Raw genomic sequence first — 23,038 nt, 5'->3', positions numbered from 1 at the left:
AACAGGTTTTTATTTAAATTTATTTCATGATTTAAATTTAAAATATTTAAATCAGACAGGAAATGTCTAATGATCAGTGGTAGGTGATTAGTCATAGGTGAGCTGGGTTTCAGTTTGAATAAGGCTCTGAAATCTGAGTATGTTTCCAGTCTTTGGCTATATGATTGGTTAGGTTTCTGTCAACTTTGTGGAGCTGTGCTAGAAACTGTAGGAGTGCCCTGTATGGTTTAGAATTATAGACACATTGGTTGGAAGTGACTTCTGAAGGTCTGAAGCTCAGCCTCCCAGACCTAGCAGAACTATTGCCAACACATGATTAAGTCAGTGATGGACTTAGCTAGCTGTATCTTGAAAACCTCCGTGGACAAACATCCCACAGCCTCTTTGGATTAGAAGTTCCAAGGCTACACTATCTGCCCAGTGAAGAAGTTGTTCTTTGTGTGCAAACTGGACCTCTCAAGTTACATTTGTGGCTATTGCTTCTGTTATGTTTTCTGACAGTACCAAGAAGACTTTGCCTCTGTAGTTCCAGAAAACTTTGTTATTTCAAGTCAGGTGAAGAAATAATGACATTTTCTCTCAACTTTATTGCTTCTATTCCCATTTGTATCTATGAGAGGAAAAAAAAAAACCCAAAACTGAGGAAAATAATGAAGCAATTACAGTTTGGTGCCAAACAAGTTCCTAGTTTTATCTGAACTCACTAACACTTACACAATAGCTCTCCTGTTTCCATAAGGTACGTAGGTCTTCAGTGTGGAACTGAAGATTATACATTGCTTGTAGCAATATTTATTGACCAGAGCTCATCCAAATTGAAACTCAGATCCTAGAAATGGCATCCAGCCAGAAGTACTGCAAACATATTGATTTATCTGCTATATTTCTACCTTCTGGCTTCCAGATCAGATTCCTGACTTCAGTTCATCCTGGATGGTTATAGACATCCAGTCCCTGGATGAATGTTCTGTGCTGCCTATGTTGAAGCCATGTTAACACAATCCTTTAAGACAGAGCAGTATGATGTGTGAGATATAAATTACATGTAACATAGAGTAGGATAGTTAAAGTGATCTGAGCCTCTATACCTAATCATGCACCTATTTTGTATGCAGGTCTGTAAGAAAAAAAATCCAAATGGTCATTCCTTCTGGTCAGCTACCATTAAATAGATGGATATTGTTAAACCATGCAAATTTTGTGCCTGAGGAGTGGCTAAATATTATTTCTAATCAGCTGTTGATTCTTAAATTGAATAAGTTGGACAGATTCTTAAAGTAGTTTTAAAAATTTTTGTTAAATGCATGTGCATTCTAAGGATTATTTTTCCAGGATTCTCTATTGCATATCTCAATTCCTGTTATAAATAAGGTAAGATATTTTGCTCATTTGGCAAGTAATATGTGCTTGGGAAGGCTGTAATATTAATTAAAAAAAAAATAAAATTCAACATTTTAGAGGAAGAGTGCATAAAATAAAGTGGTGCAACTGAAATATCATTGTATTATAAAATAATTTAGCATAACTGTAATATTCCAAGCCAGATTGTCAGTTAACATGAACTTGGTGGTTTTCCCTGCTTTTAGCTTCCCATCCTGTGGATAGGTACAAATGCAAAATTCAGATAATCCCCACATGAGAGGCAGAAATACCAGACTAGTTTTGGACCTGTAAACTTGCCAGGACCATACTGTCCCTTTTTTCTCAACTGATGATAAACAGAGAGCCTTGTTGGAATGTTATTTTTTTTCCCCTGTAAGAGCTTTTGCCCCAGACAGCCTATCAAGATATGGAAATAATTGGGTTTTCTCTCTTTGGCCCTCTAATGATGGGGATATAAATGGTGCCCAGATGGTGATTTAACTCACTCATTTAATTTCCATGTTAGTAGCAGTATCCAGTGAAATCCCTGAGTCTTGGTGATGATGAGATTCCACCACTGTTCTCCTTAAGCAGCTTGGCTAGGGACTTAAAGCTCATTGCTTATAAGGCATTCAGAAAATGCATTGAGAAATTATTCAAATGGAATTTGATGTCTCATTTTCAGAAGTAAAACTAACCTCCTTACATATGGCATGCAATATTAAAAAGCAACAGCAGAGCAATAAGCCATAAGAAAGGAGAGTCTGCTTATCGGTGAATAAAAATGGTGAAATTAAATGTGAAAGCAGAAAGGCTGTAACTGATGTTGGTGCAAATTAATGTTAAAATCTGATTAAAGTTTAGATTGAAAACCAGGCATATGGGTGCTAAGTAAGTTGTTCCAAAATGAATTACTCTTGCCTATGGCTATTCTCACACCTCAAAACAAAGTAATACTTCTTGATGATCTCAATAAGTTACTAAACTCCCCTTAAAAACTAATTTTGCGTGAAAGCCCAGAGCGAAGTCTTGGCAATATTAAGATGCAGAATTTTCATGGCAAGGCATATACTTATGAGTGCCCTGGGCTGTACGTTCTCATTTGGTATGCATCATAAAATCAGCAAGTACCCCTTTGTCAGGCACAGCACTGGAGCCACACATGGAGCTCTGCAAAAGTAGGTAAAGTTCTTCCGCTTAATTCTGAAACTTTTATCGGTTTGGTTTGTTTTCTGCTTGTGTCTCTAAGTTTATGACTTAATTTGTTTTCTTAATAAGCATTTATTTCTTGTTTTTATTATTATTTCTGTGATGTTTCTGTATTTTGTTGGAAATGAGACTTTAATCATGCAAAATTTTGGATATTATTCCATTCAATATTTCATTTCACTTCCACTAACAAGGCAGTGAATGGTTTTTATCTGAATTTGAGCACCTGTGTTTTATCCAAGATCAGGAGAGCTGTCCAGAGCTTGGACTCCAGTTGGTGTCTGCTTAGTATTCTCATTCTGTGAGAACCTGAACTGGAATACTTGCCATCTACCCTTCAGGCTGCTGGTTTTTGTGACATATGGGTGCCAGTCAAAGATTTAGGGCCCATTAATCTAGGTAGGATGATCATGTAACACAGGGAGCAGCATCTCCAAAAAGGAAGGGGAACCACACAGTGGCTGCCAATGCACTGCACTTTACTGAGCTGCTTCAAGTTGCTGGAGGCTCTGGTGGTGTTGTGAACCCTTTTCTCTCTCACTGTTTTCACTAAGCACCCAACAATGCTGGACAGAAGCCTTGGGCCCAGACCCCCAGGGACTGGGATCTACATTAATTAAATTGCACAAGGAAGGGTACGAAGTTAATTTATAGGAAAACTCTAGCAGAGTTTTTAAAACTTGGTGTTTTGTACTACATTGGTATCTAGTGCTGTGTGAGAGTTAAAAATAACAAAATCCTGATGAAATTAAATCCTTCTAGTTCTGTTTTCAACTCTGCAGAGAAGTGTGAAGAAGCATTGTTTTTAATATGCAGATGACAAGGTTTGGGATTCACAGATAAGCAAAGTGTGAACTCATGAAGTTTGGCTCCGTACATACGTATTAGAAATTGGCCCAAGTCATGAAGTTTACATCTGTTACAGAATGTAAATACAAATTTCACCAAAGCTTAGAAATACTCCAATGTGATGATCATATGCATAGTTAACAGACCTATGCTGTGAAGCAGTAACTTAGCTGCGAGTCTGGAAAATTTCAGTAGTTTTGAGGATTAACAGTTTTTACTCTGGCAAGCATTTGAAATCATTATTTAGTTCAGCATGCAAATGCACATCTCAGATTATGTATTAATCATGATCATGTATAGATTATCCTCTTTATCCTTTCCTCTAATGAAAATGATATTAAATAAGATACGTACCAATTCCTGCTTGACCTATAATCCAGGAAAGTCGAATAAAAAGCATCACACCCCAAATATTAAGCATACATCTTACCTAGGTTTTAAACAAAAAGATACTGCATTAGTGCCACATTGCAAGTAGTGTTCACAGCCAGAAGGGTGATAATTACAAGAGACATCCCTCAAGTCTGCCTCTTTCTCTTGTTTTTTTAAAAGATTTTAGTGTTGCAGGTATAATCTTAAAGTTTATTTTTTAATTTTGTTTGTTTGTTTGTTTCAGAAATGTAGATGCATTTCTCACCAGCACTCCCTTCACCCATCCAAACTTGACAAGTCCTGATTTGTTCTCCTCTTCTTTGTTGACTGCTGCTTCATCTCCAGTGGTGCTTTCTCCATTGGCCACTCTCTCGACCGAGCCGGTGGTCACAGCTATGTTCTGAAGGATCACACAGAAAAAAAAATTATTTTTTGTGCCAAGCAGAGGACACCTGGCTGCATAAGAGAGATATGGAATAAAGGAATTCCAAGGAAGATCGGGTTTTACTGTATCTGGAGTAGAGTGCAATATTTTGCTCACACCAGGCATCAGCTGGTGGGCTTGCTAACAGGACAGAAGATGACAGAATTGCTTAAGCAGAGTAAATGCATTGTTATCTGGTACTAAATTGTTTTTCTGTAAACTGTATTCAACATACATGTGCTGATATGTTAGTAGAGCATCTTACACAATGAGGGTCTTGTGGTTGGTCTCTTCATGCTTCTACAAGAATTTATGAATAATGGTTAAGTGTAGAAACAGGGCTGATTGCTCACCAGTGGGAAGAGACCTAGCTGAGTGCTGCATGGAAAAGGAGTTACATGTTGAAGTTGTCTGTACAAGTACAGATGGTACAAACATCATCACAGCAGCAAATGGGTAAGATATTATTGAAAACAGTCAGAGAAATAGCAGTGAAATGCAGTAAATAATGCAGTAAATGAATAATCCTTCCTGTGGTTTAGTCACCGTTGGTATGACCATAGGATTAGGAATTGCCATATATAACCAGAATAAGTAGCCCAGAATTTTAGATTGTTTACATTCAGTTACAGATATAAATTTGTATTTTATCTCTTCACATCTCGCCCAGGGTTTTTTTTGAGTCAATTTGGCATCATTACATAGTTCTTGTGGCTTGAATACGGATTAGTCATGCTACTGAGGTTTCTCCTTGTCATCACTGGTGCTTTGTTTCCTTTAAATTTTTTTTTATACAAAATTCTGAGTGGTTTTGTGAGGTGGTGGCATTAGGTTGACTATTGCCTGGTATTGTCTGAGTCTTCTGCAAAGACCTTCAGGAAGGACCATAGCCTGGCAGAGGGTCAGGAGCACGTGTCACTTCTGGAGAGGAATGAAGATGCTTTTAGGGTTTGAAGGGGGGTGAAGATATTTTTCATAATAACTAAACAGGTCAAGGAGGAGAACCATCTATGATTCTGTGGAATATATGAAATCTTCTTACCTTGTTTAAGCTTCAAGGCTGTTTTTTAATTTTGTCTATGGACTCAGCCCCAACAATCAAAACCAGAACAGACAAAGACCGTCTGTATGTGATGCTCGTACTAATGTTTGGACTCTCTCCTCAGGTATGGAGACTCTACCCACCATGATGCAAGGCTGTAGGATTCCTTTAACACAATTAATCCAGTATTGTGCTCACAAATAGTTAAGTTTAATCCATTTTGACATAGATTAAACTTGATGCCTATAGCCCTTTTGGCCCTAAGTGAAACAGAAATACAAGATCTATTGAAAGCCTGTGGCTTTGAGCTCCTGAGTTACTCAGATAATTTTGATAATTCTTACCCTAAAATAATGATGTATTTGGCTCAAAATACAGTAAATTATTAAAGATGATCAGAATAATATAAGGTTTTTTGCTTACAGTGGTTGGAATTTGAAAGACAAAAAAAAAAAAAAAGTTCAGTCTCTTTACTGGAAACAAGTTTTTTCCTATGTACTTTGAATGAATTTGTGCTCTCTATGCCATTATCATAAATTATGGCCTTAAACCTTCCATAAATGCATTTTAAATAGGTGTGCTTTAGTGAGTGATTTGTTATTTGCCAGGCAGCTGTACCTGTGCTGCTCATGCATTAAGGATGTGGAATGAAAATGACATTTTGAAAAGCTATCAACATAAGAAGTTACCTACTTACAAACACCCCCCTAAAAACCCAGCACATTTTCTTTTCCTTGTTTCAGAACAGTTTAGCCCTCATCTCCTCAGGGGATTAAGATGATGAGCTCATCAAGTCTCCATAACAAGTGTGGAGAATAGCCAAGATGAAGAAAGGTCAGATGATTTCTTATGTAGGGTAAATATTAAACCCAAGTAATTATCACCAGCCATCAGCTGTGAAGTAGCACTTGGACTATTTTTTTAGAGATTTAATTGGTGTTTTGTGGCTCAATATGTGCAAAAACTGACACATCTTGCTAAAAGATGACACACATTTGATTCCAGCAGTGTGGAAAGCAGATATTTGAAGTTTCTTTCAGCCTGCCTTACATTCTGATATTTGAAAAAGTACATATGAAAAAAGTTTTATTAAATATTAATATGTATCTTCTGATGTTGAGCCCAGTATCAGAGCACAACGGGAATGGTTGTGTGATGTTAAGAAATCTGAAGTCAAACATAAAACTTATCAGAACCTGGCAAAGGACTTGGACAGGACAGTTGAGTTTCAAAAAAAGCTGGGGGTGAGGGGTGTGGGATTGCCTTGGGGTATGGTGTGGTAAACCCAGAATTTAGCTTTAAAGAAAAAAGCAATAAAGCATCCTCTCCAGACGTGCATCTGGGGCTATTAGTGTAACCCCCATGCACACTCAGTGCACACTTCATCCCCTCTTTAGTGGTGGCCAGAGAGCCTGCTGCACACTGGGGCTGATGGATAGGCACAAACTGCTGGTACCTCCTGATAGAAACTCAGCTTTTCCATGCCATCTTAATTCCCTTTCCTACTTATCTGCTGTTTGGTGACCTTGTGTTTGTTTGTTCTTCAGAATAAGCTCTGTGGACCAAAGTGATTTGTCCAAGGTCACAGAGAGAGTCTATGGGACAAGCAGGAATAACTCCAGCCATGCTAATGGTGAGTTGTTTGTTCCAGTGCTGTGGGTACTGGATCCCAGACCAGGGCCACAGCTCACATAAGGACACAGCAGGTTGCCAGTATAGCAAAAATCCCATTACCTCTGACATTCACCTTCCTATTTTGAGAGGCATAAGATTATCCTTCTGTATAGTAAAATACTGAAATACTGAAAAAAGTCTGGGAGCAACCAGGATAAATGGTGCTCTTTTCCCTAACAGTCACAAGCTGTGGAGCAGTTTGCCTCTCATTTTGTTTTGGGAGGGAATCTGCCTTCTTTTTAAACTTCTCTGAGTGAGAGCCTTAAAAAAACACAGAAAAATTTATCTAATCATGTTTAAGAGAAAACACAGAGTGATGCAACAGAAAAAAAAACCAGTAATGATCAAAACTGAAAATTCCTTAGTATGCTAATGTTCAGTACATGTAATTTGAACATGTTATGTTCAAAGCCAACACTTTCTCATCTCTGGCCACTACTGAAGTAAATTATTTCTGTAAGAGGAAGTTTCTTCTGTGTATGGAAATGTTTTGTCTCTTGAGTAGCAGCTTACACATCAGCAAATGTGTAGGGATACCAAATTCCTGTTCTTCCATTTTCACATCTACTTTTTATTTACTTTTAGAGATAAATGATGACTCATCTAACCTGTTTCTCCTTTATATGTAAGCCATTTTATGCAGGTCTGGGGAGACCTTAATTTTTAAATAAGTCAGGCCAAAACTGTGAAGGTGTCCTAATAAGATCCTAAAAAATCAGGTCCTAATTTCCTAATGGCTATATTTTTAGTTGATTTCATTACTTTATATTAAACCTCCTTAAGACAGGTGAATGTCTAGAGGGCTGGAATTTGGACAGCCATCCAAAAACCAGATGCTTCTCCAAATTATTCACACCTCAGAAGAACATAAAACTGAATGGAATGGTGGTGAGAACAGGTTTTCTCTGGAGATTTCTCTTTTCACTTTTACCCAACGCAGACAAGGAACAGGGAGTTTTTCTGCATACTGATACTTTTAGTCTGAGTTTGATTACAGAGGTGATCTCTTGCTTTCCAGCCCTGCCCTGACAGATGCCAAATTAAGAACCTCAAGAAAAGGTTTTTTTTTCACTCCGTAAGTAGATGTTTCTCCTCTGTTTTTTTCTAGAGAACTTGATATTGTGGTTTAAGAGCAAAGAGTCTACCAGTCAGTACAGTATCATATTCTTGTGCTGTTTAGCAGTAATTTTTTCTTACAGTTTAACTGTTTTAAAGTGTTTAATCTATTTGTTCTTGTCCCCAGATGGTCTCATTACAGCTTCCCATGCTGTTTATTTTGCATGGAGTTGAGTCCTCCACAGAGGGAAATCAAGCATTAGATGATACAGGTAAGGTAATAGTCAGCCAAGTTATCTTTGCTATCTACCTACCTGAGGTAGTAACACAGAAGCAAGTGACAAATCTGCTGGTTTAGATTTAATATTACCAAATTCTTTCCTGTGGAAGTTTTGAATGTCCAAAACTCAGGAGAATATACCTGACCAATGTATATTCTTCTGACAGGTATCTCTAGGGGGTGACAAAAGTGAGGATTATCATGGTAAAGGGCATGTTTTGGCAGTTCATTATAAATTTACTGTAGTGCCTATGGGAGAAAAAAGAAGCAGGAAGAATCTGCCAAGGGAAAACTTCTTCCATAAAATCCATTGGTCTTATATATCATTTGTAAACTCCTACACTGTGTTAACCAAAAGCAGGTCTACTCAGAACCAGAGAGGACAAATAGCCCTAGAAAATATTTCAAAGGTGTATCCTGTTTGGTAGTTTTGGATATTGTCCATCCATTACATAAGCAAAGTAAGCAGCTCTTCTCTATGATACATTAAGGGGAATTTAGCCAAATTATTCCTCCATAGGTGTTCTCTACGTAGTCATTCAAGATGCCCTTCAGATTTTATCCAATTTCATTGATATAATGAGGACGAATGCTGAAATTCATTCATTGAATCTGTATCTGAAAACTTTCCTGCTGTCCCTTTTCTAATCAAACACTTTCAACTTCAACATCCTTGTCCTGTATTCTTTCTTGCTGTTTGAATGGTTTGTTACAGCAACAAACAGGTCGTGCTTTGGATTTCTGATTGGTTAAAAAAGTTAAACCGTGACACTGAAACTTTTAGTTATGCATTGACATTAAAGTTTAGAATAAGAGTGAATTGTGTACCTTGGTTAAATTATAAATTGATATTGTCCTAACTCTTAAGTGAAACCAAAGAGATTTGATAGTTTTATACTCTTAGACAAGATTAAGGTAAGTTTTTCTGCTAATGAAGTGTATTACTATCAACTTTTAATAAAAATCTTTCCTTTGAGGAGGGTACAGAGCAGAAAATACAGTGCAGCTACTGAAGGAAATATGGTAAGTAATTACTTGTACATTCTCTCTTGGGCAAGGTCCATGAATTTAAGGACTTTCTCATATTAATAAACAGAATTAACAGCCTGGAAATGGCATAGAGAGAATTCATATCTTTCCTTTCCACTTACCTTTGCCAGTTGTTCATGAATTTCTAATAGGCTTGGTCTGTTGAGCTTATTCCCACTGATGCTGCCAGTGTTTCTATAATAATCGATTTTTGGAACTGGATCCACTGTGTTATGGCCAAAAGTTTGTAGATAATACATTTTAGTGTGAGTATCATAGGGATGCAAACTAGCTTCCATTTTCTCCCCGTTTTGAAGGAAATTGTCATATAATTCTTTTTTTCCTGGTCTGTAACTGATTCTCAGTCTGTTATGCGCTTCATCGGTGAAAGATGTTTCTTCATAATGTGGTGGGTCAGAGCCAACATCCTCCTGGGATGTTTCATTGTTGTCATGGCTTTCATTAATTATGTTAACTTGAAACCGATTTGCATTTGGATCCAAGAATACATTTGGTGAATTATTCATTGACATCTTCAGGGATGCTATAGACTTAGGTCACTGATTCTGTGGCAGGAGCTTGTTGCTTGCAGCTACAGCAAAGGGTTTAGTGCTGTTGCATATGAAATCCTTACTGTCAGAGTAATGAAATTTTGAGAAGTTTTTCTTGAAATCTCTAGGCAGTCTTCCTAATGTTGTCCACTGTGTTTCTGCCATAAAAAAAATATAAACACAACATTTCCATTAACTTGCCCTTCATAGATATGTTTTCTACCCTGCCTAACCAAATATCCACAACGCTGTCGTCCTATGACTTGTTGAGTAATAAAGCAGTTGGATCAAAGGTTCAGTTTGTGGGGATGTTCCCATCTGTGACAGATTCATTTGACACCTTAACCAAAATAGTGACAGTTTGGTACAGTCTCCAATGGAGGTAAAGGCATAAGCTTTATGAAACCTCCACTTTCAATCTGTTCTGGAAATATCCACAAACGAGCAGTGTGACACAGTGACCATCGATGCATTTGAGCCTGGAACACCAATCATGTAATTAACACATGAGTAGCAGGTGGATTTTCCAAGATGAATTTATCAAGGAACAAAGAAAATTGTGGGTACAAGGACTCTCGTGCATACCTTTTCCATCACATGTAATTTGGCTACTACCCAATGACTTTATTCCATAAATATGGCAGCTTAAGGGCTCTTCTGAGCTCTCTCAGCCAAGCTCTCAGGGTTGCTCCTCAGTGCAGAGATCACCAATGGCAGATCCTTGGCAAGTGACCAATATCAAGTGTAACCCTGTAATATGGTAACTTTGATTTCTGTCTTGGTGATGTTGATTTGTGCCTGAGCAACTGATTTTGTCTTGGTGGTTTTGATTTGTGTCTTGGTAGCTTTGATTCATTGTTAAAATGATTGTTCTATACAGTAATGGAGTGAGCCTTGCCATCAAGCTTTGTTAAGTTGCACTTTTACAACATCATATTAAAACCACTTTTGCTAATACCTTTGGTGATGATTCTTTAAGTGATCTAAATCACCCATTTATGACAAATTGGTGTAGTTGGCAGGATCCTAAATCAGGATTTGCAACACCATCTATATAAAATGGTCTTTGGATCAGATTCTAGAATTGATTTTCAGACACAGTATTTCTTTTTATGATGCAGTATTCAATTGAAGCCAGTGAGGATAAGCAGTACAAAGTATGAGACACAAGATTCCATGAAGCCCATTTACTGTTTATGTTCCACTTATGTATCATGATACCATGTGTATTTCTCTCATAATCTAGAATTAAATTTGCATTAAAAGCTTGAATCAGATATATTTTTTTCAAAATTAACTACAGGACTTAGGCTTTAATATTTCAGTAGTTGAAGAACGGTGACAATTTATGAGCAGCAATTTAGCAAATTGTTCATTTTTGTGTAAATAAAGTGAATGCCATATGAAGGAATAAACAGACAACTGAAACATCCAACTATAAAATTGGATTTCAAAAATTGTAATGGAGGAAATATATGACTATGGCAAAGTAGTAATTATATAGAAATATTAACAATAGACATTAGTCCTAGACATTGAAAGATTAAAAAATTTTACACTCAATTTTATGTTTGTACACTCAAAACACTATCTAAGGTGATTTGAAAGAAATTATAGCAGGAATTTTAACAGTTCCATAATCACGCAGGTTGGAGTCCCCTTAAAGCAGAGGGAGCATTGCCTGTAAATCAGGCTGCTCAGGGCTTCCACCAGTCAGCTCCTGAGATCCTTCAAGGACAGATTTCACAACCTGCCTTCTCAGCCTATTCTAATAGTAAATTATCTTCAGAGTGGGTTTTTTTGTTGTTGTTTTGTTTTGGGTTTGTTTTTGTTTTTGTTTTTTGGGGTTTTTTTTTTTGTTTTTTTCCCCATTTTCCCTGTTCCAACTGAATGTTGGAACCTTCCATGTGTCACTTTACCACCATCTTCTCTCACTCTCCTGTAAAGACCTCAGTAAAGAGCCTGGCTCTGCCTTGTCAGCAACCTCCTTAGAAGTATTGGTGGGGCTACTTCTGTTTCTCTAATACTTTTTATTTTTGTTAAACAAGCAAATGGGCAAATGCTTCTATCCCTAACCATCTTGGTGGCTCTCCATCAGATACACACAAGTTTATCAACATCTTTCTTATGTGGGCAGGTGGAGGGGACAGGTAGACAAGAAACTGTGTTCCAGGTGCAGTCTAATGAGTGCTGAGTGGAGGGGAATGATGACTTTGCTTGATTTACTGGGTTTGGTCCTGTAGACACAGCCTAGGTCACTGCTCATCTCCACTGCTCCCAGGGCTCTGCTCCCCTGCTCCCTTCCAGGAGAGTTGCTCCCTGTCAGTGAGCTCCCAGCTGATACCATGCAGGGACTTTGAGGTACAGGGTTTGCAGTTGTTCTTACTGAATGGCATGAGGTTCCTGTTGGCCCATTTCTCTAGCCTGTCTTGGTCCCTTTGAGTGGCAACCCATAAAGAAGTGAACGTAAAATAGCTGTATAATCTGCTTCCCACCTCCACTTTCCCATACAGACACCCCCAAAAAAGCAAACAAGCAAAAAAAAAAAAAAAAAAAGTTTAGTCAGTTAAATACTTTTGCAGCAACTTACAGGATGTCCTAGATGGCCCTGCAGTGAGCTATTGAAGCACTGGCAGTCCCTGTGTCCTGAAGGAGAGTGTTAAAGAGATAAGGGAGTGTGATTGTAAAGCCCTGTATAATTCAGCAGGAGACCAGCTCGGGTCAAAATGACTAAACCAAGACATGCTTAGACATTGAAGGCAGAAAGTTTTAGAAACAAGCATGTAAGAGCAGAAATGTATCCATGCAAAGGAATAGACGAGCTTAAAAACTGGGTAAATGAGCCCATTACAGGCATTTTTTTAAAGTTTTGTGCTTTCACAAGAGGTCAGACTAATTGATCTTCAGAGATTTTTTTCCAGTTTAGATTTCTTGATGATTTTGTGGAATGCCTTTGGCCCTTTGGCACCGAAAGATACAGTACTGCATCAGTATTTATACATTGGCAATGTAAATTTTCCCTAGAAATTGCACATCAAAATTATCATTTGAAGAGGTAAAAATCAAATGTTCTCTGTATTTGGTGTGACATACAGCTGAAGCATATTTTCTCACTTCTTCCATCAGCTATAGATAATATTCTGCAATCACCTCTGCTATTATACAGCTCTATAACCCCCTCATACTCACGTTGGTTCTCCTTAAGGTTTGCAAGCCACACAGCAAACATTTACTTAGTTTATTTTACTTCTATTCGGTTTGGATCATTATGGCTGTTATTATTATTATTATTACACATTTCTGTTCATAGATATTATTCTGCTTTCTTCAGCCTTTTAGAGTTGTAAGGAAGCGTTTCATCTTCAGGCATGAAGGAGCAAAAACAAATCTTTTCTCATTAAGGTCAGTGAAATTAGGTTTGTTTCCATTTCCGTGACTGAATGAAATCTTGATTCTTTGATGACAATGAGACTTGATACCAAGTAAAATGATTCTGTAATTTCGCTATCTTATTTCCATAATTTTACTATTTTTGCTAGGAGAAGAAAAGTATCTTACCTTTCTGTTGTTCTTGAAAACAGCACTTTGATTTTCACGGTGGATCCCTGGCCTCTCAACTGTAATTCACCATTAATTTTGTGTTTAGTCTTCTCACATTATGCATAAATAATCAAGTTTACCTTATTCAGGATAATGTAATTTACCATTTAATCCTGTGTTTTTTAGGGGAGGACAATCTGCCTCTTTTATTCGTGCATATAGTGCGTCCTTCTCTTTTAGGCATTACAGACTCTGCCTTATTGGCCAGATTTTTCTCCTGCTTAGTATAATGAATACACCATCCAATCCCTCTCTTCCAAAACATTTCTAGATGGTGATTTAGAGAGGCATTCTAGCTTTGTTAACTATTAACCAGCAAATGTACCTATCCATTACCATTACTGGGTTTATGGTATTGTGAAATTTCCAAGGGGGGCCTGGAAATACTTCTGTTATCTCCATTTCCCTCCCAGCTATGCCTGATTCTGTGCATAGCTCACGATACCTCTATTTTTCAGTTTTGCACACTTAGTAATGAAGATAACAAGTCCAGGCTTCTGCTGTACATGTTTTTTGTGGAAGAGATTCCAGTGAAGTCAGCAGGATCAGTTGTTGGTGGGTCTCTTTGTCCTACGTGCGTTTTTGAACCACATGCTCCTAATCCAGTTTAAAGTTTTACTCTGTATATTTAAGGAAAACCTTTGAAAAATTCTGCGTATTCTTTCCAGGAAGGCTGACACCCCCCCTCCCCCCTTGTCTTTTGGGGGTGCAGATGGATGGGTAGGAAATGAAGTTTTTGTAATTGTAAGGGAATTTTATAATTGCTTTCCAGCAATAGATTGGGTCAGGAACAAAAGTAGTAGGACAGTATTGCAGTTCTTTGGGTTTGCTGTGCAGTTTAGAGATAACTGAACTGTATTTAACCCAGAGAACTGAAGTACCTTCAGCATTCTAACCTGAGAGCACAGAGATCTGCTGGGCTGATTACATGTACATAAAAAGAATGGCAGTGTCAGGTCTCTGCAGTGGATGAACCTATCCAGAAATAACAGATCACATGAATCAGTATACTGATACTTACTTGTGATTTTGTGGTTAAATTAACTGGGACAAACACAATATTCTGAATCTCTGAGTGTCTAGCATTTTCTCTTATGTAGAACCAGAAGAAGTTTAAAAGCTCTTACGTTCACAAAATTGTTTATGTTTTATAATTCAAATGAACAAGTGTAGATCAGTGTTGGCTGATCCTCTCATATTCCTCACAGAGAAGTTTCATGTCCTCCTCAGTACAATCAAGTATTTCATGTTCCAAATGGCACCTGAAGTCTGCTGTTCCATTGGGTGCCTCTGCCTAGTATATAGAGCAAAAGGGACACTTTATTTTTCAGAATACATGCAAAAGAATCCAACTGCTGTAAGTGATCTCCTTGTTGTTGCTCCCTGTTGCAAACAGAGCTGTTTAGTGAAAGTGACAGTGCTTAAAATTCAGATGCCAACCTTCTTAAAAATGGAATTGAATTTCTGTCAGGTTCTGTCACACTTGCTAAACAGCTGGGTATATGAGGGTGACCTTGAATGCACGTATTTGAGCCTCTGCTTTCACTGTTAATTCTTTTGCCTTGATGGGGTCTCCTGTGACCAGTTCTTCAGTCTGGCAGTCCAGATCACATTCTGTGCCCAGCTGTAGAAGCACAAACAGAAGAATTAGCTATGGAGAGGGGCTGCAGAGTTAGAGAACTCTCAAGCCAGCCCTGGACCCCTGTTCCTTTTGGGGGGTAGGTACAAATGTGTATGCAGCATAATTGTCTCTGCTTTGGTCCTGCCAACCTAGTGTAACTACTGCTGGGAGCTGTTTATCAGACAATTTAAACTGAATTATCTTCCATAACCAAGTGGAGTAAAAAAACTGGCACACCTTGACCAATTCTGCTAGAGTGAAGATGAGAGGTGAGTTAGCAGCTGATGTGATCTTAAGCTTTCCCATTAGTTCCTTATTACTGGTAGTGTGTGGGCCAATCTTTGTTCTTCTCATCTCAGCAACATGGACTCACATGTCTTGCAAGCACCTCCTCTGAGCCACAACCATTTGTTTTCTTCCACTTCTGTATTTACAGTGTACAAGCAGAGCCTCTGAGCCTCAGAAAATTGGGTCAGTGGAGGACAGGCAAAGTTACCACTTAAGCATTCACCATTCATGAGCCTGTCTTTTGTCCTTCACCTTTCCAGCCTATCATGAGACACAGTAGAAATGGGATCCTCTGAGGATGCAGATATAATCTGATTCTTAAAATACATTTTGGCCATGGTAACTTTCTAGTGAACTGTTTATTGTAATTTTTCTTTTATGTTAACCATTTCTTATCTGCCCTTCCATCGTTTCCTCGATAAGAGCAAAATGAAATGCCTTTTGAGTTTGCAACAAATATTTATTTAACAAAATGAATGCCACCAACATATCTCCAAAATGCAGGTATGTATAACAAATGTAACAACAGTTGGTTTCCAAAATGAAATCAACATCAACTTTAAGGCAGGATATCCTGTGAGTTTTCATGCAAGAGCATATTCAAATGTTCCTTTATCCAGCCCCTCAACTTCATCTTCCCATGTAGAAGAAGGCATACTGCTGTAGGGGTCTAGCAAGATCTTGAAGCATCTGATAATTAGAAGTCCCAAGAAAACACACAAAATCCCCACAAATGCAAAGCCAGTTTTTTGCTCTAAAGTCAGAGGAAAGGCAGACATTTCATTGACACTCATGCTGGCTGAAGTGTTGCTGCAGTAATTACTGCTCATCATTGGGCATCACATCCTGGTGATTCTGTGGGATTTTCACCTCGATTGCTTCTTTGCCTGTACAGAAAAGTAGAATTGGTTTGGTTAGGTCTAAATGAGGGGTGTATATTTGAGCTGTAACATATGAACACTTAGAAAGGAAAACCAGCTTGGATTTTAGTAGTATCCTGCTGGTTTTTCACATTTAAATTAATGTGACAAAATTGCAACTTTTAGCCCTCTACACACCATCCCCTTACTGGACTCTGTTGTGACAGAGCAGACAGACAATCTTCTGGCTGTCTCCTCAAAACAGAGGAATTTCAGCACATGGCTGTTCCAGACAGCATTTTGTCAGAATGGGCATGACCGACAGATTCTGATTAGACAATACTCACCAAGGTCTCCACCTGAAGAACCCAGTAAGTTTAAAAAATGGCTTTACACCCCAGTCCTTAAACTAGTTAAACTCACATTGACCTCAAAGGAAATTTCAGCCAAATAACATGGATTTTGCAATTTATACAGCTTAGCTTATAAATTAAATAAATAGATCCAACTTGTAAGATAAAACATCATTTGTGCAGTTTAAGGGAAGTCTTGGGCTCCATTTTCATAAAACTGCAGTGTGCATTTTGAGTTTGTAAGAAAGTAATACATTAGTAAAACTGCCCCATCACCTTCCTCTATACACATCCACTTGTGTATGAGGAAAGATTGGTGGGAGAAGAGACAACATAATTAAACTACCTTCTCCATGACCTTGCTCTCATTTGTTTCTTCTCCTTGGTCTTCCCCATTAAATACATTCATATTCTGATGTTTTTACAGGCTCCCTATGGAGCTCAGGGGACTGACCCTGAGATGTCACATGGAGGCAGAATGCTCAAGCATCTCCACCTCACTGTTCCCACCAAAAGAGAGCTGTGTGTTTCCAGCCAAGAGAGACTCTTAGGAGACTTTTGTCGGGGATGGGACTCGTTTTGGTTTGTTTTGGTTTTTTTTAAGGTTTTCCATTACATATTTCTGTGTTTGTGAATCTTGTGAATCACACATATCTTGCTGTGTTTGAAATCGCATCTTTCTTCCATTTCTATAGACAGCAGGAGAACTGGAAGGACTGGGACATCGGAAGTCCCAAAGGACAAAGGCATTTTTATTCCAAGGATGCTGCTTGAGGTATTTTGGCTCTTGTTAACACCTATTTAACAAAAGAGCCGCAGGGGAAAACTTTGTTACCAATTCAACTGTCTTTCCCCCAGGGAATTCCCAGTATCCATTTATTTCCTGGCAGAGTAATTAGGCCACTCAGAGCTCTGTGCTGCCATGGCTACACTGCTTCAGGTACCTGTGCTGCTTCTCAGCTTAATGGGAGCTCCAGCATCTCCAGTCTGTGTTGCAGTGATGGCTGAAAGCAGCCATATCACCACTCGGCCCACATTTAATGACAACAGAAAAAGTGAACAGAGTTGGTATTCCTGAGAAGACAGAAATGAACAGAATTTATCTTTGGTGTGTCCTTTCTCATATCAGAATTTCTGGGATTGTTGAATATTATCCTAAGGACTGAAAATTTTAGAAGAAGGATTAAAAGGACAAGGCACAAATCTTTGTTTTTGCAATAACCCTCAATATATCAGGTATTAAATAATATGGTTTCCTTTTACAATCTTTACACATTTGACAGAGCATAACAACCAACGTTCTGTTTATTCTGTAGAGCTTTGTATGAGATCCTTCCTGGTTTTGAATGAGATTCTTCTACTTGGGTCATGCTGTTTTAATTCCTGTTAAATTGGAGAAAAGGTCCAGATATATAACCTATGGGAATTAGAAGTAACGTCAACAACAATCACTATTTATTTATTTATCACTATTTATTTTCTGAAAATTCATCATAGATAAAGCCCACCTGCTGTATGGATTTTCATTGGGCATACTTCCAATTTTTCTATTAAATTTGATATTATGTACAGAAAAAAACCAGCAACAAAGTTCAGTATCACAAATTTGTGCAACAAATCAGTTGATTTGAACAAGAGCCAGTAGTGGAAAAATATTATGTTCCGAAAGTCCTAGGACACACTGGGTTATAAAAATTAAATTAGAGGCTTCTGGGAGAAAATGGTATGTAGACACTACCTGGGAAAGCCAGACCCAAACCCCCTGATTTCTATCTTGAAGGACAGGGAGAGAAGTCTTAAGGACAGGTGGGATATGGAGAACCCTGCATTTGAGCTGAGTCCAGGAAAATATAAATGTTTATGGTGAGATTTCTTCACCATAGAGTCATCTTCCACGAATATGAATTCCAGTCTCACTACTTTTGCAGGTTACACGCTGGAATTAGGATTGTTAGGAGATGTTATGGGAGAGACCTCTGTGCCTGACTGACACTGTAACATGGAGTGGTAAGGAACAGATCTCAGTCTTATTTGGCAAGAGTTTGGCTGAAACAGCTGCATGGTAAAGCAGTGGGCATTTTGCTTGGGGGAAGGTTGGTTCTGGGAAACTTTGATGCAGCTTTGTGTCCTCTTCCTTAGCCTGAATTGCAGAAATTGTAATTGAAGCATTGAAGCTCACAGAACATTTTGCTCTAATTATGTATCCCAAAAACTGTAGTACCAAGACTGACCTTGAGTGCCTTTTTATTATTGTTCTCACATTTTAGTGCTGCATTACAGGTTACATGTCCTCTCCCACTTAGTCAGATATCCTTTCATTTGCTGCAGTGTATGTGTCAAGTCATGAGTCAGAAGACTCTGAATACTAACTAGCATGGCCTGGATCCAAAAATCCTTGAGGATAACCTCTAGGGCAGTATGATGGGGGAAGGGATTATCAGTTGGAATCTGCAGGGCAGTGTTGTAGGGGCTGGCCTCAGACTGATCTCTTCACTTGTTTTTGTAGGTCAGGACCTACTACTCATCTTTTGACTTATTGCCTTTATAAAAACACTGGCATAAAGAAAGGCTCCTTAACATCCTGTTCTGAAAGAAAAGGCCCTTGTGAGGCCAGAAGAAGCAACTGAAGTCCTAGAGAAAATATGAATGAGGAAAATAGCTTATCACATAGACCACTGAGGTAAGGAGAATGGAGGTATCAGGTGGGGGTGCTGGCTGCATGTGTGGAAGGTGGAGTGGAACACTATGGGCACCAAGTATGGTGAAGCAGCTGGAAGGAAGATGTTTAAATTCTTAATATTCTAGCAGCATCACCAGCCCAGCTCTGATAATGCTTGCCATAGATTGAAGATCCCATCTCTGGTGGTTTGGGTGTCACTATTTCGAGACCTACCCTTCATACTCATGTTTTCAGAAATACTGAGAAGATTAAGAAAGTAGTCAGTAATATTAAATAAAGACTTCCTCAAGAATCTTTCTTGTATTTGGGGTTTCAGTCCTCCCCATACAGAAACCCCATAGGTGGTGTGGTTGTGTTTTTTGGTTGGTTGGTTGGTTTTGGTTTTTTTTTATAGTAGCTCAGAACTGGCAATTAATACCTTAATGTCTGCTCAAGGTGGAAGCATTCATCCTATTGGCATGGTTAAGCCTCAGGTGCCTGAAAATTCACTTCATAAACAATACTGTATAACAAAATGGACAGATTCAGTTGCCATCTTTTCTCCCCTTGAATGTCTGCAGCCCAGCTGATGGTTCATGGATCTACCTGGTAATTCTGAAGGCATTTCAAATAGCTTCAGTCGCAAGCTTGTGTTTGTGACTTGAGAAGGTGTTGGTGTGGTTATGGACACAAGCAGGTATCCTCTGGGAGTTTTAGAAGCACCTCATTTGCACTTAACTTATCTGGTGAAGTAACTGAACTGTATTCCAGGAATACTATTACAGGAATTTGGCATAGGAGATGGTAGGGTGAAAAGATTAGCCATGGAGACAACCTAATGAAACAGAAATCAAAATGATTTTGGAATTCTCCAAAGGGTCTGAGCTACCTGAGTTAACAAAATACGGCCAGGTCTGGAAGCACAGAGTGCACCTGTCATGCCCATTGCACACTGCATGCCTCTGTTCTCTAAGCTGCTGGGGAGAAGGCTCTCTCTTCAGGGTAAGGTTTCTAACATACAGAGGGGTATAAGGTAGGAAGACAACGACATGAATGCCCAGCAAATGGAGGCATGGATAACTGTTCTGCAGGGATACTTTGCAGCAGAGTAACTGGGTGCAGGCAACACTTTTCCACAGGAATGGCATTACCTGCAAAGCAGCAGCAGCCAGGCAGTGACATATCCAGCTTACAGACAAGCAATGAATTGCAGAAATGAGACTTTATCCTTAATAAATACATAAGCCTGGTGTCTCCGCTGGACAAGAACTTCTGTGCTGTGAGTTCATATATGTGGTCTTGATTTGTGCAATATAGAGAGGCAGGAAAAGAAAACGTTCACTCGCATCGCCCTGAACTTGTGAACGTGGAAAAACGTTGCCTGCTTCCCAGGGGACGGAGGCTGCGAGAGACCCAGCGCCGGCAAAGCAATTGTTGCTGTAGGATTGAACTCCCAGCCCTCACTCAGTGCCCACTCGCTCCCCCAGCAGGGCAGATTTAGGGGTGTGCCCTCTCCCAGCCCCCCGGGGTGCCTCTGTCCCGCAAGGTCACCCCCGCCTCGCCTCCCCTCCCCTCCCCTCCCCTCCCCTCCCCGGCCCGTCGCGCCTCCCGCACTACCAACCCTTCTCCTCCGCTCCCGCGCTGCCCATGGTGGCGAAGCGCGGAGCCTTCCGCGGCTCCGGGCCCTCCTCGCCAGCTGTCGAAAGCCCCGACGGCTCAGACGGCTCCGGGCCGGGGGGACGGAGGGAAGGGTCCCGGGCGGCGGGGCCGGCTCGCCCGGGTTCCCCCTCGCCGCCCGGCGATGCGGCCCCGTCGGGAGATGCTCAAACCTCCCTAATTAAAAAATTAAACACGGCGGCGGCTGCTGCTACCGCCTCCTCCTCCTCCTCTCTGCCCGCCCCCTTCCATCGCTATTGAGCCGCGCTCCTCTCCAGCCCCCTCTGCACGGATTAAACTGAGGAGCGTGGAAACTTCCTGCAAAACGCTACGTGCGGCGCATCGGTAAGGACCGGGCCCGGGCCGCAGGGAGCAGCAGCACCCCCGCCCCCTCCTTTCCGCTCCCCCGCCGCTCAGGCCGGGTAACGGGGCTGCAAAGGCCGGGCAGTGCCCGCAGCGGTACCCCCGGGATGCGGTAGCCCCGGGATGCGGGGGTACCCCCGGGAGCGGCTGCCCGAGCCCTCAGCCCCCGCCCCGCCGTGCCCGAGCAGCGCGGCTCCAGCGCTGGCGCGGATCGGAACCTGTAGAGCCGCGGTGGGCTCAGCGGGGCGGTTCTGCTTGCCCAGAAACAGGCAGCGTGCGGTCAGCCGGAGGGGTTTTACACGCTGATGCCGAATTGGTTTGAGTGGCGAGCTAAAAACCTCTTAGGCTGCACCTGCAGTGTTGGCCCGAGTCCCCCGATCACCTGTGCTGGTAAAAACGAGTAAACCATAGAACAGGTAGCGACATGGATCTGGGAGCTGCTGGTGGCGTGGGAGCCTAGACCTGGCTTTTCATCCTTTCCTCAGCTCCATTCAGCTGGTTCTGGGGAGAGGCTTCTATTGGCCACAGCAGGAGTTTAAGGTGGATAAGCAAAGAGGATTTATTTTCCCTAACCAGGGTCTGTTTAACGGCAAATCTGTTTTAAAAGATAGTGATTCCGTGTCTGTATTGCCACCCGAGTCAATGAGCCCCTGCAGAGATGCACGTGGGGCAGTGGGACAGCACCGTGTCCCCGTGCCGTGCATCAGGAGATCTTTGAAGGCTCCTGTAGAGCTGCTGGTAGGATAATAATTTAAAACCTCTACGTTTCTTGCTACATGCAGTAACACTAGAACAAGTTAAACCTTTTTCTTCCTAATACAAGATGGGACCAGGGGTTTGCATTGCCTGCCATTTTAATCCTTCTGCTGCATCTGCAGTGGGCTTCTAATTCTAAGCACTGGGTAGTCTCAAAAAAAAAAAAAAAAAAAAAAAAAAAAAGCTTTCTTCTGCTAGTAGAATTAATGGTTAAACTGATAGTTAACCCTGTACTTGCTAATAGTTATTAGTTTGATCTTCTAATGTTGCAGCATCTGGCATGTGGTAAAAAATGTCAGTTGCTGAAATTACAAGTCAAGCTAATTTTTGAAGTGTCTCTCATATTTAAAGATTCATTAAGACTTTAAAAATAGAGTGTTTTAAATAGTAAGATTGTGCTTTCAGGATATGTGTATGAGGAGCCTCTTCTGTTCCTAAAGATCTCTAGTTTTCCTTTTTAGCCATGTCCCTAATTTACTTGGGTCCCTATTAATCTCTCAGTAGAGGAGAAGCTATGGCTTGGGATTTTGGGATGAGCAAACACAAGAGCTCAGAACCTCATGGTGCTGCCCACCCCAGCCAGCCTAACATAACTGTTTGGGGAGAGTGATACCAATCCAGGTTTTTCTGATTATGGTTGAACATTGCTATACTTGGAGAACCTCACTGTGTATTGGTCTTGGCAGTATGAGGATGAGGAGCAACACTGACAGCAGAATTACATAACCTCAGTGGGTGTCTTGCCTCTGCTGTCTGATTTTGGGCATGAACGCTGGGTATTTATCATTTTTCCTCAAAACATTTTACTTCTGATATGTTCTTCCTTATAGATATGGTATTATCTTTTCATCTTGTTATTCTTGTGGGAGTGAGTGTTAAAGGTGGGGTTTTTTGTTTGGTTCGGTTTTGTTTTGAACCTTGAAATAATCATCCCTCTTGTACTATGTCATGGCAGAGGTTACTGAAATCATGGGATTATTTCTAGGAATCTGACACCGATGTTCACTTTTAAAGACTTTACTTTTGCATTTCTG

The 23,038-nt window shown here is 40.2% G+C and overlaps 2 protein-coding genes across 2 annotated transcripts in view; both read right to left on the bottom strand.

Moving 5' to 3' along the window:
* SLC12A1 (solute carrier family 12 member 1) overlaps positions 1 to 13,646 on the bottom strand; it is a 50,079-nt gene extending 36,433 nt beyond the window's left edge. Inside the window, exons 1-4 of the mRNA XM_071755235.1 lie at positions 13,407 to 13,646; positions 9,420 to 10,006; positions 4,058 to 4,192; positions 3,775 to 3,850 (exon numbers count right to left, since the gene is read on the bottom strand). Coding sequence (XP_071611336.1) covers positions 3,775 to 3,850; positions 4,058 to 4,192; positions 9,420 to 9,830 — 622 coding nt within the window. The 5' untranslated portion in view covers positions 9,831 to 10,006; positions 13,407 to 13,646. The remainder of the gene's footprint in view (positions 1 to 3,774; positions 3,851 to 4,057; positions 4,193 to 9,419; positions 10,007 to 13,406) is intronic.
* Positions 13,647 to 15,796: 2,150 nt separating this feature from the next.
* On the bottom strand, positions 15,797 to 21,286 carry CTXN2 (cortexin 2). The gene is made up of 2 exons (XM_071755231.1): positions 20,851 to 21,286; positions 15,797 to 16,244 (listed from the first exon to the last, which is right to left on the bottom strand). Exon 2 carries the CDS (start codon positions 16,188 to 16,190, stop codon positions 15,942 to 15,944), a length of 249 nt encoding a protein of 82 aa, XP_071611332.1. The 5' UTR covers positions 16,191 to 16,244; positions 20,851 to 21,286; the 3' UTR covers positions 15,797 to 15,941.
* Positions 21,287 to 23,038: the final 1,752 nt, after the last annotated feature.

The sequence above is a fragment of the Heliangelus exortis genome, chromosome 11 (genome assembly GCF_036169615.1).
Source record: "Heliangelus exortis chromosome 11, bHelExo1.hap1, whole genome shotgun sequence".
Classification (NCBI taxonomy): Eukaryota; Metazoa; Chordata; class Aves; order Apodiformes; family Trochilidae; genus Heliangelus; species Heliangelus exortis.
Note: the sequence above shows the minus strand (reverse complement) of the source record. Positions and strands in the feature narration are given on the sequence as shown.

Excerpts from the sequence above, each read along its gene's own strand:
- CTXN2 (XM_071755231.1), bottom strand. The coding sequence starts at position 16,190 with ATGATGAGCAGTAATTACTGCAGCAACACTTCAGCCAGCATGAGTGTC.